At 48.4% G+C, this 16,653-nt stretch overlaps 1 protein-coding gene across 3 annotated transcripts in view; it reads right to left on the bottom strand.

Annotated features, from left to right (window-relative positions):
• Positions 1-16,653, bottom strand: part of Slc25a48 (solute carrier family 25 member 48) — a 40,230-nt gene that overhangs the window by 19,396 nt on the left and 4,181 nt on the right. The window contains exons 1-4 of one of the 3 annotated variants that reach the window (XM_031359031.1): positions 15,447-15,483; positions 9,455-9,526; positions 7,650-7,806; positions 7,276-7,534 (exon numbers count right to left, since the gene is read on the bottom strand). In XM_031359031.1, the coding sequence (XP_031214891.1) occupies positions 7,276-7,513 (238 nt within the window). In that variant the 5' untranslated portion in view covers positions 7,514-7,534; positions 7,650-7,806; positions 9,455-9,526; positions 15,447-15,483. Of the gene's footprint in view, positions 1-7,275; positions 7,535-7,649; positions 7,807-9,454; positions 9,527-15,446; positions 15,491-16,653 lie in introns of those variants that run through there. The other 2 variants (XM_031359029.1, XM_031359030.1) reach the window with 2 other exon arrangements.

Below are 16,653 nucleotides of genomic sequence, written 5' to 3'. Positions count from 1 at the left end.
GGAATTTTCTTCCAGAAAACAACAAGAGTTCCAAAAGGTTGACCATGAGGCACCCTGAGCTGTATAACTTGGCCTAGAGGGTGTGGCTCGGAGTCCCTACCACTGGCTGCAGCAAAGCCCTGGATGAGGGTCCTCTGGAGCTCTAGCAGAGACTAAAGGATGGTCAGTGAAGCAGAATGTGAGTGATTCTTATAGGCTGATTAGGGAGATAACAGGAAAATGGCTTTTGGAAATATGTGTGCTTGAATTTCCTAGGCCAGCGGGCCATTTGCCCAAGGTGACTAAGGAAAGATACTGGATGCTGAATCTGCGCTGAGCTCAGTACCACCAATGCCCCGCCAACATCCTGAGCCTCCCAGGGTTGGCCCTGGGGTAGGAGTTGGGGGTCCGTGTATGTGGGAGGATTAACATTGAACAATATCTTCTTCTTAAATAAAATATTTTAATATTTCTAACCATACTTTTTATAACGAGGATAGACATAAAAATCAACTCCTGTTCAGTTCTTATCGTGAGTGCTTTGTCACTAAGACAAAGCCACCAAGACTTTCCCTAAATCAAAAAACGTGGAACCTTCCTCTAGTGGGTATAGATTATAGATCTCAGAAGGCCTACAGCCCCATTAGCACATAACCCCACACCACTGGCTCTCAACCTTCCTGATACTGCCACCCTTTAATACAGTTCCTCAGGCTGGGGTGACCCCCAACCATAACATTTTTTCATTGTTACTTCATAACTATAATTTTGCTACTGTTATGAATTGTAATGGAAATATCTGATGCGCACGCAGGATGTCTGTCTGATATGCAGCCCCGAAAGGAGTCATGACTCAGAGAGAGAAAGGGCCCACTGCTACATTTGCTTTCACCCTGGGGTGGGAGCCCCATGTAAATCTACAGGTCTCCAGCATCCGTTTGGTACTGTCATAACTGCTCTGGCAGAAGGCTGAGGCTGACTGGTCCTGTTGGCTGGCCTCATCTCTGGCCATCCCTTCTGCTCTCTCTTGTCCCTCTGCAGGCTGTTGTTTTGCTAGTTTTGTTTTGAGGGGGATAGATATCTGGATTTGACATTTCTATTTCCCTGTATGCTGTCTTATCCTTGGGGCCAGTTACGATTTCTTGTTTGTTTTTCTGTCAAATTGACACGAGCTGGGGTCGTCTGGGAAGAGGGATTCTCCATTGAGAAAAATGACTCCGCAGATTGCCTAAGGGACATTTTCTTGATTAACAACTGATACAGAAAGGCTCTAAGCCACCATGAGTGGTGCTATACCTGGGCAGGTGGTTTGAAGTGGTATAAAGACATAGCAAGGCACGGAGAGTGTGGAAGCTACCTTTATGTCAACTGGACACACAAACAAGAGTTATCTGAAAGGAGATAATCTTACTTGAGAAAATACCCCTATAAGATCTGGCTTTAAGGCATTTTCTTAATTAGTTATTGATGAGAGACAGCCCAGCCCATTGTGGGTGGTGCCAAACCCTGGGTGGTCCTGGGTTCTGTAAGAAAGCAGGCTGAGCAAGCCATGGGAAGCAAGCCAGTAAGCAGCACCCCTCCATGACCTCTGTGTCAGCTCCTGCCTCCAGGTTCCTGTCCTGACTTCCCCAAGTAATGGACTCCAAACTGGAAGTGTAAACTGAATACACCCTTTTCTCCCCAGTTTTCTTTTGGTCATGGTGAAAGAAACCCTGACTAAGACAGAGAGCAAGGCAGTGTTCCCCTGTGGGTCTTCCCCAGTCCCTGTGTACAGGTTCCTGTTGCGAGGTTTCTAGCCTCCTGACTTACCCTCATGATGGCATGTAAGATTTCTAGCCCCCTGATGGAATGTCAATATGAGAGGAAATAAACATTTTCTCCATAAGTTGCTTTTGGCTATTGTATTATCACATCAACAGAAAGCAAACGCCCTTTCTGGGACAGGAAGCTTCTTCATGGTAGGAGTCTGTGGCCTGGGACCCTGATCACTTCAGCATCATTCCGCACACACTAGACAAGCAGACCTGAGCAGGTCCCCACATCAAGGCCACAGAGTCATATGCTTGGCATTCAACAAGAATTGACACTAATCTTGGCCTAAGGTTTGAAACACTAAAAATAATCCCCCACCCCAGTCATGTTCTCATCCACAGGTCTAAGGTACCAGGCATCCCATGTTTTCTGGATAGGATGTAGCCATGCAAACTGGCTATACCCTCTTAGGGTTGGGTTTGGGTGTGAGCAGCTTGACACACCCCTCAGATCCCAAGCCAGAAACTTCTCGGTAGGGAAGCTCTTTGCCAGCTATTGTTTCTCAAGAGTCCATCAGTTTCCCAAGAGTCAGGTGCTTCAGTAGAAAGAACCCTGCATTAAAAACATCCCAGCATGCCTGTTCCTGTGGTTATTGGCTTCATAGGCCTTTGTTTCTTCATCTATAAACAAAGATGAATGGCTTTGTGACTTATAAAGGGAGTGTTAGGACACACTTCATTGAGGTGAATGTTCTGAGCATGCCCTCTGCTCCAGGGAAGTAGTTACCGTTCCTACGTTTATTGTCCTGTTCTGATAGGAATCTGTGATTCTGAAAGTCTACACCTGCCAACCTCACCACCTAAATCAAGATCACTGATAACTATCTGGGAACAAGAACGTCCAAGGCCCGCATCTAGACGCCAGGAAAACACTTAGTCTTGTCCACTGATTTCAAAACAACAGCAGCAAATGCCACGATGGTCCTCCAGTGCATGCAACTTCTAACTATGGTATATCATGCCGAGTGCATGGCTTTATGCACAACCTCTCTAAGCCTCCTCCCTCCACTTCTAGGCTGCCAGTGCTCCAGCCCTCACTTCCTGTTGACATTTCAGAGCCTCCTGGAGAAGCACAGCCAGACTATCCATGGCTGGAATGTGTCTGGGGTTTTGGGGTCTCCTATGTTCCCAGAGCTCCTGACTTTCCACATAGTTTCCTTACTTAGGAGGTGAATGGGGTTATTTCTTCACTTGGGAAATCTTAGAATATCTGCTGTGCCTCCCAACTGGAGAAGAATAGAGTGTGTGTGGTATGCATGTGTGTGTGCATGTGTGTACATGTATGGTGTGTATATATGGCATGAATGTATGTGTACATGTGTGTTGGCATGTGTGTGTGCACATGTAGTGTGCTTGTATGGTGTGTATGTATGGTGTGCATGTATAGTATGCATGTATGTGTACATGTGTGGTGTGCTTATATGTGCGTAAATGCATGTGTACATTATGTGTGTTGAACATGTGTTGTGTGCATGTGTATGTGCACCTGTGGGCACATGTGTGGTCTGTGTGTGAGTGTATACATGTGTGGTATGCATGTGTGTGTGCATATATGGTGTGCTTGTGTGGTGTGCTTATGCATGTATGTGCATGTGTTGGCATGTGTGCGTGCTTGTGTGGTGTGCATGTATGGTGTGCTTGTGCATGTGTTGGCATGTGTGTGTGCATATATGTGTGCATCTATGGTGTGCACATGTATGTATATAGTATACATGTGTGTTTGTGGTATGTTTGGTAGCCACACATGTGTACAGCAGCAATCCAGCTATTCTGTGAGAGAGAAACTGATGCACCCAAGAACGCAGAAGCATCGGACATGTCCTCCCTAACTGGGGACTTCTGAGGACCCAGTGAAGCAAGAACACGGGTCTCTTCCCATCTCTGTTGCTATACAGATCTTGTGTTCTGTGCCCAAACTGCCTGGATCAGCCCTCAGCTGGCCTTCTCTTCTACTCACCATTCAGCCCCCATTGGCAGGTAGGGCCATCTCTTCTACCCCTAGTTATATTCGGGCCCCTGGTTCAGCTAGAGGATTGTCCCTGTGATGGCACCAAGTCCAGGACACCCTCCATGTCCCTCTTCTCACACTCAAAGCCTCTCTGTATTGTCTCCCCCCTCCCACTCTGGAGCAGAAAGCCTTCCCCTTCTCAATCCCACCTCTTCCTCAAATGTCAGTTTCCCCAAGGACACTCCCCCTCCACACACACATCCCCAGAGCCCCAGGATTCTGCTCCTAGATGTCAGTGCAGCTGAGTTCATTACACCTGGGAACACAAGCAAGGCCATAGGTTCAGCCTATTCTGGTTGACACAATTCTGGTGGGCTCATTCTGTAGGCCAAGCTGCTTCGCTGTGGAGCAGAATCTCACTCAGCCTTAGCTAATACGCATGTACACACACATTCATGCCATTCATTCTTCCCAACTCACCCCATATCTCCCAGAGTTCCTACCCTCCAGATCACTCACCCTGCCACCACACAAGAGCTTCAAGGTAAAGGACAAGGTCACTGATCCTCTGCTTCTAGGATACAACACCATGACAGGGCAACAGGAGGACTGCTGGCTTCAACACCCAGCTCCGATTTCCAGTCCATTTCCATTAGGCCCCCCAGGTAGGCTCATTCATGCCAATAATAATGTCGAAGGGGAGGCAGGTTTCTTTGTGAGTGGTACCTCTGAGAACCCAAGCCATTCCTATTTGCTTACCAATGGGCAGGAGCACCAGGAGGCTGTAGGGAGATCGAAGAGTCTAGAGGAGATGGTGGGACATGCCTGGAGAAGTGTAGAGTGTGGTGGTAGTGGGGGGGTGTATATGTGTGTATGTGTGTGTGTATGTGCATGTGTGTGAGAGTGTGTACATATGTATGTGAGTGTGTGTGCATGTTGAGTGTATGCATTGTGAGTGTATGTGCATGTGTGTACATGTGTGTGAGAGTGTGTACATGTGTATGTGAGTGTGTGTGCATGTTGAGTGTATGCATTGTGAGTGTATGTGCATGTGTGGGTACAGGTGTGTGAATGTGTGTGCATGTATATGTGCATGTGTGTTCACATGTGTGAGAGTGTGTGTGTGCGTGTGTGAATATATGCATTGTGTGTGTGTGTATGCATGTGTGTGAATGTGTGTGCATGTATATGTGAGTATGTGTGAGTGTTAAGTGTGTGTGCATGTATGTGTGGTATGTTTGATAGCCATACATCTCTACAGTAGCGATCCCCTTCAACTTCAGCAGCTGCCAATGCAACGTGACAAGGCCCTTGTCACATTTGGCATAAGTTTCACAATGTGTGCCAAGAATCTTTAAAATGGCCACACCCTTGGGCCCACTCATGAATCTAAGAGCCCACGCACTGAGAGAAACAGCCCCACTGAAGGAGCTTCTTTATAGAGGAGTTGGCTGATGACCTGCCTGGGGTGAAGACACACAGCGAACAGGCTAGATGGTCACCGGCAGGGAGGGTTTTAAACAGTACGGTTACCAACCACACAAGTGACATGCCAGACGCTGGGTCAAGAGCTCCATGGACCTCCAGTCTGTCCTAGCAGTGAAGTGACACAGTTGATGCTTGGTGGCACCAGGTGAGTCATGCTAACTTTCTCAGGATCGCTGACAGCCTAACTCCAGAAATGGAATTTTTATTGTAGGGTGTTGGCCCTGTCTTGTGTGCATGTGCATGCATGCCTGCATGCATACATGAATGTGTGTGTGTGTGTGTGTGTGTTTGAGGAAACAGTGCACACCTATTTTAAGTATCACGCCTATTTTAAATAAATGCATATGACATTTGAATAACATAGAAAATGTGTCTGTTTCCATGAGGAGTATGAGAGGATGTAAAACTGTGTACCTAGTCTGGGTGAATTCTTCTAAAACCCTTACCCTAAGATAGATTATCAGAAGGAGGCACCTTAATGAGTTCCAGCATGTGTCTACTGCGGGTCATGTGGGTGGAAGGGCATTTCCTCTGTTCTGATCGGGTTTCAGCCATGGAGCACCATCAATACACACTCAGGTGGAAGCCACTGGCTCTCCCAAAAAAGATGGCCCAAGGCACCTCACTGATCCCTGGTCCATCCTCACATGTCCTGAAGTAGCTGACACTGAGCCATCTGGCAGTTAGCTTCAGAATGCCCAGCTGCCTCTCATGGCATATGATCATTAACCTGGACGTGGACTGGAAATTTGGAATTAAAGCCACAAAGCAAGGGGACCCCAAGTGGCACCCACACTGCCTGGAAATGCTGCTGTCAGCAAGGCCATCGTTCACGAGGGCCTGACCTGAAGCCCAGACTGCACACTTCAGTCAGCCCTGGCCCTGTTCTGTTCAGTCCAAATGCCAGGCCACACGCTCGTCTCTTTGAGCTTATGTAAATTAAAGTACCTGACAAGTTTTAATGGTGATATCTTACAGGAAGGTCCATTTTTCTGTCTTGTCTTAAAAAAAACTCAGAGGATCCAAACACATCAGACCACAGGATAGCAGCCATGTGGAAACAATGTCCTGGTTGTCCCGCTGGAAGGACACTGCCAAGGTCACCACAACCCCGATACCCCTTCCTCACCCCCCTCCCACTCCACCCCCGCAGCTTTCAGATATGAGTGCCCTTTTGCCTGGGCTGCTGTTTCCCACCACAGAGGGAGGCACACAATCATTCATGTCTCAGTCAAAAGAGGAAAACTGAAACCTAAAAGAAAGATTGTGTATCATCAAAACAGGAGAAGGCTTGCTTCCTAGGACTCTGCTTTCGGGGTTACTGCCTTCCATGCAATTGTCCGGGATCTCTCCCTACAGCCTTGCTTTTACCCCTGGGATAGGACCAGATAGGCCTGCCGCATAGCTCCCCGGTGTCTCTGCCGTCATTCTATATCCCTTCCACCCTGACTCTGACCTTATTATACATTAGAGACAGATACACATCTTCAGAGCAGCTGGGCCTCAGGCCTGCCCTGTGTATGGTGGGCAACATCAGCCTCATGCTCAAAGGGCTTGGGGCCTGCACTAGACACTACTAGGACAGGGAGCTTATGGATCTGGGCCAGGATGCTCCTGAGTGAGTTTGTGGGCCTCCTGTTGTGTCTCCCAGTTGAACCCAGGCCTTAGTGTGCAGAGGGGTCATGCAGCAACCATTCCGAAGGCTGCCGGCCAGAGATCCAGCCCTCCATTCTATAGACATGAAGACAGATGGATGCTGGGAAGAAAGCATCACTTCACTGGGAGAGTAGTAACATTGTGAGCGAACCAATCACAAACCCCAAGGTATTGAAGTATGCCTCCTCCAGCACCCAGCCTCCTCTCCCCCTCTGTCAAAGCCACGTTCAAGAGCAGCACAGAAAGCTCTTAAGCAGAGAAAATGAGATGGCCCCTGTGGTGAACAGGGAGGAGGGGGGTCTTGCTCGTTAGTAAGGCTATGAACAATGGCCAGACAAATGGGAAAGGGTCACGGGTCCTCAGACGCCAGATTTCTCTCCGTTGGCCTCTTACCTTCCTGAAATGGCTGTGTTTGCATCTGCAGTCGGATCTTGATGAGTTCCACGGGCCCGCCCAGCCCAACAGAGACCACACCAGTCACCATGGAAGCCAGGAGTACATCAGATGGACTTTGGCCGGGGCCATCCTCGAGTTCCCCACAGCGGAACTGGCTGAGGAACCGTTGGGTGTTGCTGAAGACCCCAAACACCACCGAGTTATAGATGGCAATGCTGGCCAGGGGGAAGGACATGCCCTTGAAGAAGCCGAACACCTGTGGCAAGGGGACCCGATGGGAGGAGGCGTGAGGCCAAACCGCTCTTCAGGTCTCTCTTTGCATACCAGGTATGGGACCACCCCATCCCCCAGGGTCAGAATTAATAATCTACCTTGCCACAGAAAAGCCTCCAACAAGGGTCTAGGTGACACAGAAAAGACAGGGAAGGAAGGCCACATACAACTCAGGCAGTCATTCTCGCTCTAAAGATGAGCCTCCTCCACAATGGAGCCTCAGATGTATGCATGCGCCAAATGGCAGCATCAGAGCTGGAAAAAAAAAAATCAGGCTGTGGAGGAGCCCTAAGGAATAGTGGAGATGTCAAGTACCAGCACATCTCCTCACTAGCCGCTCAAGCAGAGTTCTCTCTCTCTCTCTCTCTCTCTCTCTCCCTCCTTCCCTCTCTCTCTCTCCCTCTCTCTCTCTCCCCCCCCCCTTTCTGTGAGTCAAACCAATAACAAAACAATGTTTACCCTCACTGAGATCATGGTCTTGGGGGTAGGGCAGATGAGGATAGAAGGAAGGGTTTGGACAAACTGACAGGCAACACTGTACAACTATTAAGTCTGTGGCAAAGGGCTAACAATGGGATTTTCCAAGAATACCGGAACGGCATCTCAGAATGAGACCCCTCCACACACAGATGCATGCACGCACACAGGTAGAGAGAAGAAAAGGGGGAGAGCGAAGGATGGGGAAGGCAAGAAACAAAGCTTCCAGCAGGGGCCAGAGTCTCCTCGATAACTGCGTTCGCAATTAGAGCACAGGTGTGCTCAGGGAAACTGGAAAATTCCACAGCCACGGGGAGAGCTGAAATGGTACACATGTGCCAACAACGAGGAAGTTCTAAGAAGCCACGTCACAAACCAAAAATGTAGAAAGATAACTCCACAAACAGGTGATCGTGACAGGAGAGGACACCTCTCAGACGTCTGTGTATATCTGCACGTAGGCATATGCCTCCTTTCAGGCTCTTCCTCCATAACTTGAAACACTGAGCTACAGTGTCTCAGAAATAACACCTGAAGTCCCCACCAGAGGCCTGGCACTAGACACTGGCTGGCAAGTATTTCAGGGAATGTCAGCCAAAAAAAAAAAGAATCAATAACCATCTTTCAGGAGAGTGGGGAATCACACCCATTTACCTTAGCACACCAAGTACTAGGTTGGCACTACTCACCCTGATTTTCAGAGTAGCCAATCAAGAGTTAAAGCACACTGGCATTCACCATGAACTCATCTTTTGGCAAGCCTGGTACCTGCAGGAGGCTGCATAAGTCTAGGCCATTTGTTACAATGTGGCCTGTGGCAGCAACAGTCCCTCTGGGCACATTGCCAGGACCGAGGGAAGCTCAGAGCTGCCAAGAGCATGCATTTGACTGTTTCTTTAAATCGGGCCATTTTGTCCTAAATGTAACTTTTAAAATCAGAGATTTCCCCAAAGGGTAGTCTCAGAAAGCAACCTGCTAAGTCTTAAGAAGGGAGCTGGTGTTACAAAATATGATTCCATTTCTGATTTGAAAATCGGCACCTCAGTTACCTGTTGGGGGTGGGAGTGGGGGTGGGGATTCCCCCTGCATCCAGCCAGAGGGCTGCTGCTGAGGCTTAGCTTCCCAGCAATCATTGCGTCCACCCTTATTTGTGCAGGAACTTTCCATTCCATGGTTCTAAATTCGTCAGAGCTTCTCCAGACAGTTCATACAAGACTAGTTTTTTCCCGGCAATGTAGTAAGTGGCCAGGAGTAAGCTGAGATAAGGTAGCATTGGCCATGTGGTGCAAGAGGAGAAGAAGTAGGTGAGCCATAGAAGGAACAAGATGCCTCACATCTGTCGCAGTAATGTAGGAGTGTGGCCTGATCCATGAGGTCCAAGGGAGGCCCTGGCCGGCGCCCGGCACCCACCCCAAGAAGCACTTACACTTTCCTTCTTATACACCATGCGGATGCAGTTGAATGTGTTCTCGTAGCCGACACCAGCCTGCAGGCGAGTCTTTGGAGAGAAGCAAGGGCAAGGAGCCACTCAGAGATAGGTCACAAGCCCCCCCCCCCAAAGACACCCTACCCCAAGAGACCTCTAACCAAGGAGGAGGAGCAGGCTCAGTCCTGGCCAGCCAGGTGCCACACGATCTTCAGGGGCACTTGCTCCACTGTCCATCCAGTCCAGTCCCATGCAGCAGAAGGCTGCTTTGAGTCAGAGGATGACCCAGATCCATTAGCTGTGTCAGGATGAAGGTTGCTGGGCTTGGGAGGCCAGCCTCTTAGGCACAAAACGCCAGGCCTCGGCTCTGTCCCTTTTGCTGTTGTCTCTCACTCCACCCTTCTAGAAGCCTCTAGGGACACCTGCTCAATTTTCCCCTTTCTCACCAGAAAACACAGCCCTTGGCCCTAGTGTCTCCCTCCCACCTCCAGCCAATCTATACCATAGCCGGGTTGATTCTTCTCAAAATAATTTAAATTATGTCACTCTGTTTAAAACTCTCCAGGGCCTCCTATGCCAAGGACTCTCGGGATTGGCCTGCCTGTTACCCCTGAGCCATTTCCTTCAGTGGCATCCCGCCTCCATGACAACTGTATCTACACTTCCTGCCTCCAACCTCTGTTCTGGCTGGTCCCCTAGAATGTCCTCTGGTCCCTGCTCTCCTGTTGGGTCTGAGCTTTCACACAGTAAGTAGGGTTTATATTAGATCACCCCATCGGGGCAGGGTCCCCCATTGCCCTCTCCTCTTGCCCTTGCCTGGAGTTGGGCACAGCCCTGGCACAACTCTTTGCAGCTCTGCAGTGACTGAAGAAGTTACACGGGAAAGGCAAGGTGGCACCCTCTGGGGAAGGCTGGGCGGTCAGGGGCAGGAGACGACAGTCATTGAACAGTGAGGAAGCTCCTAAGATTGTTCAGCATCGTGTCTGTCCTGGACTCTGAGGGTCCAGCTTCTCTTTTAACTATATCGCCTGACATTCTCTCTAAGACGCCTTCTCGGTCCCTGTATCCTGCACTGTCTGTCTGTTAGGAGCTATGAGAGCACAGCAGCCTTGCCCTCTACAGTACCAGTGTGTGGCAGGAAGTGAAGCCCCACCCCAGAAACAGGCCACCCAAGTGGTAGTCTCCCAGATGGCATCTTTCTGCAGCCCCAACCTTCTATGATATGCAGGGGTATCTTTTAGCACGTCTAGTTTTAAAGGTAACTATTAAGTGTGCAACTAATACGGGAATGCATTGTCGATAAGTCTAACTTTAAGTCCAGAGCCTCCTCTGCCCCGCGGTCCTGACCCTTGTAGTCCTGCTGACTCTAAGTGTTAGGTTTATAACCGGGGAGATGGGCTAACCACCTGCCAGACACTAGTTGTTAAATGTCATAAATCTGAATCTGTCCCAACCTTCAGAAGATTCTGTGATAAAGACAGCGAAACCTCAGCCCTCGTGGATAACACAGCTCAGTGAGGATGGGGGCTGAGGGGGGAAGCTGTGTCCCCAATAGTAGCTGGGTGACATACATTGGGCTAGATGGGTCTAAAGGAAAAGAGGGACTGGAGAGATGGCTCGGGGGTGAAGAGCACTAGCTGTTCTTGCAGAGGACCTGGGTTTGGTCCCCAGCATTCACATCATGGCAAGTTCACAACTGCCCGTAACTCCAGATCCAAGGGATCTGACGCCCTCTTCTGGCTTCTGATGGTTCACAGACACAAAATGCTAGCAAAAATGCTCACACCCATAAAGTAAATCTAAAAGACAATTAGAGCTAACACAGAGAAGAATGGGTAGTAAGGTTGGGTGGATCTTGGAGGAGTTGAGACAGGGGAGTAAATGTGATCAAAATGCATTGTATTCTGTACTCAAAGAATAAATAAACCATTTGCTTTTTTTTTTAAAAAAAAATTATGGAATATATAGCAGATGGTAAACCTCAATGCTTTGAGAAATAAAATTCCAAAATGAAGTATATCTGGTAGCTGAATGTTATATACACATACATATATACATATACATATATATGTATATATACATGCCAGTGTTAAGAAGGGCTGGGTGCGAGAGATACCCAAGACTGTGCAGTGTGGGGCTGAGCCCTTGTAGTATTTTGGTTAGCCTAGCCACAGAAGTTGAGCTTGAGATAGGGTTTTCCCAACCAGGACAATGACAAGGACTACGGAAGGTGATGGAGGTCTCTGTTTTTATCCTATTTATCTCTTACTGGCTCCAGATCTGCCGTAGTGGTGGATGACCATGGAGGAACAAGTCTCCCACAAGACTGCATAATCAAAGCAGCAAAGCCCACAAGTGAGCTTAACTCAGTAAGAGTCTCTTCAGGGCTGTGAGTGAAGCTCTACCAGACACGCTGAGCCCTTGGCATAATGCTTAGGTCAGCCACCAAGCCAAGGCTCCTGGACCCTGGTTACCCAGGAGCTGGTAGTCCGTGGGCACCAACTGCAGACTGCATATGGGCATAAGCCCTTTGCCACACCTTGCAGAGGAAGAAAACTGTTGGTTTTAGTTTCCATCGTTGCTGTGACGGCTTGAAGCAGCCCAGCATATTGTCACACAGTTCTAGGTATCAGACATCCCAGTTCCTCACCGCTGAGCAGCCAGCAGCCCAGGGCAGGGGGAAGGAGCCTTTGCCTGAGGCCAGCAGCTCAGGGCCTGCTGATCAAGGTGCTCCATGGATGAGTTCCAAGCCCTCAGGCAGGCCCCTGGCTTATCTCTCCTACCCCTGCAAGTTATCAGGGGCAGTATGAATTGCTTCAGCACCCTCTTGGACTATCCTCATGACAGCCCCACCAGGGAGTTGATATTGACCCATTTTACAGACAAGAAAATGAGGAAGGCTCAATGCCAGGAATGGGTATGTCTTAGTTACTTGTCTATTACTGTAAAGAAACAATATGACCAAGGCAACTTATAAAAGAGAATATTCAATTTGGAGGCATACAGTTTCATCGCTGCAGAGCGTACGGCAGCAGGCAGACAGGTATGGTGCCAGAGATGTAAGCTGAGAGCTTACATCTGATCCAGAAGAATGAGTCAAAGGGAGTCTAACTAGAAAAGGTGTGGGCCTTTGAAACCCCAAAGCTCACTCCTAGTGACACCCTTCCTCCAACAGGGCCACACCTCTTAATCCTTCCCAAACAGTTCCACCAACTGGGAGCTAAGTATTCAAACATGTGGCCTACCAGGACCATTCTCATCCAAAACCCCACAGAGAGCAAGTGTTGTGACTAAGACTGGATTCTTTTATTATTGTGTTTGTGGGCACACACATACATGGGGGTACATGTGCATGTATGCATGAAGGCCAGATAACAACCTTAGATATCATCTTCAGGGATTAAAGGTGACTTAGAAAAGAAAGGTGACTTGTACCCACTTCCTTTGGGAAGTGTCTCACTTTCCCAGAACTGATCAATTAGGTAAGACTGGCTAGTGAGTGGATCCTTTTGTCTCCTCAACTCTGGTGCTGGGGTTCCAACTGTGTGTCACCATGCTTTGTGTTTTAACATGGGCTCTAGAGACCAAACCCAGGTCCCTTTACTAACTGAGTTATCTCACTGGCCTTGACTAGACTCCTATTTAGACTTGCCCAAGCCTTCTCAGTTAGCAGAGAATCTAGAGAAAATACTAGCCAGAAGGAAGGAGGATGTTCCAGAGCAAACAAAAGCCCAAGGTTAGATACAGGGCAGACCATGTGAGTCCACTACCACACTGGGGTGTCGGCAAGAGCTTCTCAGGCTGGGCACATCTGGATCCTCTCACAGAAAAAAGGGTTTCCCCGAGATGTGGAACAGAATGGGAAGGAGGTGGTGCCAGCCTTTTCAGGTGTGTGCTTTGGGAGTGGGTGGCAGGCTTGACTATGCAGGAAGCAAAGGTACTCACTTCCCTAGTGGCATGAATCCAGTGTCCCATGTCCTTAGAAGGGAGACAAATCTTTGGCAAGAGACACAGGCCACGTGAAGGGAGAGGTGGAGTTGTAGCTAGAGTGGTAAAGCCACGGTCAGAACAGCAGCAACAGAACAAGCCAGGAGAAGGCATGGGGCAGAACCCCACTAAGGCTTCCACAAGGGTCCAACACCTTGACTTTGCTTTCTGCTTCCTGACCATAAGAGTATCTTGTTTGTTTGTTTGTTTGTTTGTTTTTAAGATGTATTTATTTTTAGCTATGTGTACAGGTGTTTTGTCTGCATGCATGTCTGTGCACCATGTGTGAGCAACTACTGGACCAGAAGAGGGATCCCCCTGAAACTAGAGTTACAGATGGTTGTGAACAACCTAATGTGGCTGCTAGGGGTTTGAACCCAGCCAGTGGCGCCCTTAACCACTGAGCCATCTCTCCAGCACCAGTTTCTGTTCTCTTAAGACAGCCAACAGATGGTAATTTACTATAGCAACCCAAGAAACGAATACCTCAGTCAACGTTTTAGGGTCAGTCTTCACACCCCATTCAACCATACTGTGTTAAGAATTCCCTTTTATCTGGCCAACCGGAGAGACGATGACACATGCCCATGTTCTGACACAGAGGTACAAACTTGATGAGCACCTCTATGGGCAGTCCATTAGGAAGCCACTTGAGAGGGGAACTTTTGAGGTGTCTCCATACTGCCCTCAAAGAGAAATGTATATATACTCTTTACACTGAGGACCTTTAAACACATTCTCTGAACTTGGTTAAAAGGGTGTGGTAACTGGGGAGACAATTAATTTACATTGATGATATTAAACTGACAGCTTCCCCCATGGTAATACCTACTGGGTATCAAGAATAGCTCTCCCAATGTTACCTGCAAGGCAGAGTAAATTAAGCCCTGCTTAACAGGCTTTGCAAGTAGGAACTGCCCAAATCAGGGTCTAGATCCATGGCCTGTGTAGTTCCATAGCTCACGATTTCTGGTTTGAAGTGTGCTGAGCAATTGATCCCACAGGTGTTGGTTGTCCGTCAGGGGAGCCATTGGTGCGGGTAGACTGGGAAGGAATTTAGCAAGTCTGAGTCAGTGGGGTAGCAGGGGTAGCCAGTGTCCCCCTGACAAAGCTAAGGATGATAGCTGAGCCCCACCTTGGAGGAGAAGTAGACCACATGCAGAGATTAAACAGGGCCCTAACCTAGGAGGGGCCCATTGTCACATGCAGAGGAAGACAGGCAGAAAGGAAATTGCAGACTCGTGAGTCAGATCTCAGAGCTGCTTCTGTACACAGTCCAGGCAAGAGCAGTATTGGTGGCCATGTTTCTGGGGCTTGGCTGGGTCCTACTCACCACAGATGGGTGGCAGGTGGTGGGGACTTAGAATGACCTTTTTAGTATCTTATCCCTTCATCTCTCTGTTTTTCAAGGTATAACATGAGACACGCCCTCCTATTCCTTCAGGGGTACCTATGAATCTCAGGATGGCTCTGCTGGCTTCAGGGTCCCCCTACTCTATGTGCCTTTTTGTGTTATTCCAACCTAGGTTGAAATCACCAACCTGACATCCAAGCACTCTCAGGACTAAGGACTGATCTGCCTAGATTTGGGTCCACAGCTGTAACACAGAACCAAATGAATCAGCAAAACTGGTCTTGCTGGCCTTTCCCAAGCAGAGTCCCTACCTAGGGTCCCCATCCCTATGCTGTCTCCTATGCCTGGCAGTCTTCTCCAATGACTGGAAACCCACTCTCACATTTCTAGCTCAGACTCGGTCTCACATTCCTAACCTTCCCTGATTGTTCAGTTCCCCAGGTACTTGGAGGATCCGCAGATGGGAAACAGCAATGAAAACAATGTTTCCTAACACCCACTTCCCCCGGGAGCAGCAGAGGGCCTGCCCTGGAGAGTCTGGCTAGAGAGTCTGGGCTGGAGGGTCTCTAGGGAATTAGAGAGCGCCACAGTCCCAGGAAAGACCCATTTGAGGAACCTCCCCAAGAGGTCATGAAAACGCAGCTACTGTACCTTGACTGTGTCCAGAGGGTACCCAACAATGACACTGGCCACACCTGTAAGTCAAAGAAGAACACCTGGTCACCCAAACTCTGGACTCCTGGTTTATCCCTGCCAGCATCTAGAAGAGGTCAGAGAGCTGAGGCATGGCAGGCCTCAGACAGTCACTAGAGTGGTCTTCCAGTGCGCAAGGCCTGGTCCAGTGACTGAGGAAGGCCGAGAGAGGAGGGTCAAACCTGGGCCTTAGTTTTAAAAGGACCCCCAAATAGGAAATAAGGCTCTAAGACAAATGGATAGCCACATGTGGAAGAACAGAGTTAATCCCCTGCCTCATACTACCTATAAAAAAATTAATTCAAAATAGACCAAAGGTTTAAAACTATAAAGACTCAAATATGTGGGAAATACTTTACAAACCTGGTTTTATAACATTTGTAGTTACAGTAAAACACAGACACACACAATCAAGCGCAATCAACAAAAGAACAAAATAGGTGAAGTAGCTATCATAATATATACTCTCACGAAAGTGAGGCCAACAGCTTAACAACTGTAGCTATCGTTCACAAATCACACATCTGCTAAAGGTCTCAAGTCCAGAACACCCGAGAACTCTACAGGTTAAAACAATGTTTAAATAGCCCAAATAGACATCCCTCTGAAGAAGACATGCCAATGGCCAACAGCACATGAATGTATACTCAACATCATCAGTCCCTAGGGAAATGTAAATCAAGACAATGATAACATTTTCCTTCATAACCACCAGGATGGCTGCAACTTTCTAAAAGGAAACAAGCAGCATTGACAAAGATATAAAGAAATTAAGTTTTTAATGGCTAAAATAAATTAATTTTTTAAAGCTTTTTTGTGTGAATGAATGTTAGCTGGCATGTATGTGTGTGCCCCGTAGGCATGCAGTGCCCATAGAGGCTGGAAGACTGCTTCGCAGCAACTACACTTACAGATGGCTGCGAGTATATGGATTCTTGGGACTACACTGGAAGAGCAGCGCTGACTCTTAACTTCTGAGCTACCTCTCTAGCCCTGAGACATTAGAGGGAAACAGAGCCTTCGCTCTAGAAAACTGGTTATTGAAGGAAGCCGAGCTCCTAGCTTCACTTCATCCCGTGGGAGCTCCACGAACGGTCACTTGAGGTCCTGTAAGTAAATGGGTGATAAGAGAGACAAAGAGACATGGCACCAGGAGAGGTTCTCA

This window comes from Mastomys coucha, unplaced genomic scaffold, assembly GCF_008632895.1.
Source record: "Mastomys coucha isolate ucsf_1 unplaced genomic scaffold, UCSF_Mcou_1 pScaffold7, whole genome shotgun sequence".
In the NCBI taxonomy this organism is placed as follows: domain Eukaryota; kingdom Metazoa; phylum Chordata; class Mammalia; order Rodentia; family Muridae; genus Mastomys; species Mastomys coucha.
The sequence above is the reverse complement of the archived record's forward strand: the minus strand, read 5'-3'. Positions and strand labels throughout refer to the sequence as shown.